At 46.9% G+C, this 2587-nt stretch overlaps 1 protein-coding gene across 1 annotated transcript in view; it reads left to right on the top strand.

The window, feature by feature from the left end:
• Nucleotides 1–5: 5 nt before the first annotated feature.
• The window catches only part of LOC115296505 (histone H2B-like), a gene marked incomplete at both ends in the record, with an annotated part of 12644 nt that continues 10062 nt past the window's right edge, over nt 6–2587 (top strand). Inside the window, 2 exon segments of the mRNA XM_029944962.1 lie at nt 6–275; nt 277–386. Coding sequence (XP_029800822.1) covers nt 6–275; nt 277–386 — 380 coding nt within the window.

The raw sequence follows: 2587 nt of genomic DNA on the forward strand, positions 1-2587 counted from the left end.
CTGAACCGGCCAAGTCCGCCCCGGCGCCGAAGAAGGGTTCCAAGAAGGCGGTGACCAAGGCGCAGAAGAAGGACGGCAAGAAGCGCAAGCGCAGCCGCAAGGAGAGCTACTCGGTGTACGTGTACAAGGTGCTGAAGCAGGTGCACCCCGACACCGGCATCTCGTCCAAGGCCATGGGCATCATGAACTCGTTCGTCAATGACATCTTCGAGCGCATCGCGGGCGAGGCGTCGCGCCTGGCGCATTACAACAAGCGCTCGACCATCACGTCGCGGGAGATCCAGACGGCTGTGCGCCTGCTGCTGCCGGGCGAGCTGGCCAAGCACGCCGTGTCCGAGGGCACCAAGGCCGTCACCAAGTACACCAGCGCCAAATAAACTTGCCAAGTAAGCGGATTTAAACTTAACCCAAAGGCTCTTTTAAGAGCCACCAAGTTGTCCATGTTAGAGCTGCATACACACGTTTAGAATCTAGGCCCAAGTTCTGGCGGTTACTTGGAGACAAATGTGAGGATTCCATTGTACTGACTAATGCTTACTGGGGTAACGGCCTCTAGCCGGGAGGGAACCAGATGTGCTGGGAGTTGCCGCTTGCGTTATTTGTAGTAAATACTCTAAAATGCACCTTAACGGGGCATTAGCACACCTCCATACGTGTTTGAAAATAACGGACTGGCGCTGATGTGTATATCCTTCGGTTGTGTGCAAAAATGCCTTCCTGTGTAAATACTAATGGCCTGTTGTGACCTTTCTTCGTTGGAAGTTCTAATCTTTTATTAGTAAATTTAGTTCCCACTGGCCTTCCAGCCTTTTACCTCCGCAGTTCTCACATATCCTAGAGGACACGATATGATTCATAAGATACCATATGGTGGAAGGGGCATTAAATTGGCAGGGCAATACTTGTGTCCAGCTTAAAAATGTTGGCCCCTCCAGCTCTTTGGGACCGGAATGTGCCAGGCCGCCACGAGGGAGAAGTCTGCAAAGTGAAGACAGGCCTACCTTTTCTCCCGGGTAAAGAAATGAAATACCAGGGCTCACAGAAATGTGCTAGCTTACTAATTTGTCATCCATATGGCCACAGAGATCAGTGACAGGTGGTATAATGGGGAAAAGGGCATATAAGTGACTTGTAATCTTGTGCCCCTAATGATTTGAGCAACTTATTCTGTGCGTGTTTACTTATTTGTACAAGAGTATTGATCTAAGCTTAATGAATTGTGTGCTGTCCAGAGACCATATGAAGTCCGTGTGAATAGACACGGCAAAAGTGACTCTCTTAGGCCCACAATCGGATCTATCTACTGTGGAAGAGACCGGAATAATTGAATCAGATTGGGATGGTCTCAGGCTGTCCCTGTCCAGTTAACAGTTCTGCCAATTCTCCATTGTAGGACTAGAGCCACAGCCCTCTCCTTCTTGACGGCTTCTCTAGTCCAGCTACCCACAGAAGGATGGTTAAATATTTTACAGGCTCGGGATATAGAATGCATGTTGTTTGACTCAGCTGTCAGTGCCTTTATTTTTCCATTTTAAAGTGAGAATAATAAAAAAAAAAAAACCTATTGAAATTACAGGAGTCCATGGAAAAAGTAGTACAAATTGAAATGAACTATTATAGGTAGGATTTATCCTTCACTCTACCTTTTGTTTTTTGTAATGTTTTGCAAATTTTAGGCATTCAGTCCATCAATCATTGCTTACTAGGAGGATAATATGAGTTATCAGTATTTTCAGAAAAGCTTTCTCCAAGCCAGATGAGGAGTAGCCTGCAGTCCTTTGGGGGAATTGAGCTGGAAATAACTTCTGTATGAACAGGCATCATGTGGAAAAACTCCTAAAAATATAAGCCCATTATTGGATGCGACTCCAAATTAGCCAAAAATCTTCTAGGAAATTAATCAGCTTTATCAGAGAAATGCAGTTTACATACCTGACATATAATTTAGCAAATGCGGACTGGCAAAAAAAAAAAAAATGTAGTCTGCCCTTAAAAAGGCACAGGAAAAGGAACGGAGTGCCTGTGGAATATGGGAGTGTTCGCTAAACTACAATCTTGGAACGCAAGTTACTCATTTCTTGTCCGTTCAGTATGCAGACCTTACTCCCAGGTGAGCACCCAGAGGTGCGCCGCTCTGCAGTGCCCAGTGCTGTTTGTCACGGACCCATCTTCCCTTACAGAACTCTGCACCTCCCTTTAACCCAGCACCACAGTCCTGAAGTTTCCTGCTGAGAGGAATGGATTCCTTTGCAGGTATTCGTCACTATCGGAAACAAAACAGCATATAAAAGACTGGTTCAGGTTAGTGTGGGCCTGGCCCTTAAGGCCGAAGGCCTCTGCTTTCTTAAGTTTAGACTAGAGTAACGATCCAAAACGAACCTGATTCCACGCAATTCCACCACGCAGTGAAAGGCGGATGGGAGAGGCTCACGCTCTGCTGGGTGTCTTATCTCAACCCGGTGTCCACGTCCGCAAGGCCCCAGGCGGAAACTACCGTTGAGCTGTACTTCAGTACGGCTCCACGGAAACCTGTTTGTGGACAAGCACTAAGCTCTTTTAATGGGAACTTGGGGGCCCTAAAAAGGGC

The sequence above is a fragment of the Suricata suricatta genome, chromosome 7, assembly GCF_006229205.1.
Source record: "Suricata suricatta isolate VVHF042 chromosome 7, meerkat_22Aug2017_6uvM2_HiC, whole genome shotgun sequence".
Lineage (NCBI taxonomy): Eukaryota > Metazoa > Chordata > Mammalia > Carnivora > Herpestidae > Suricata > Suricata suricatta.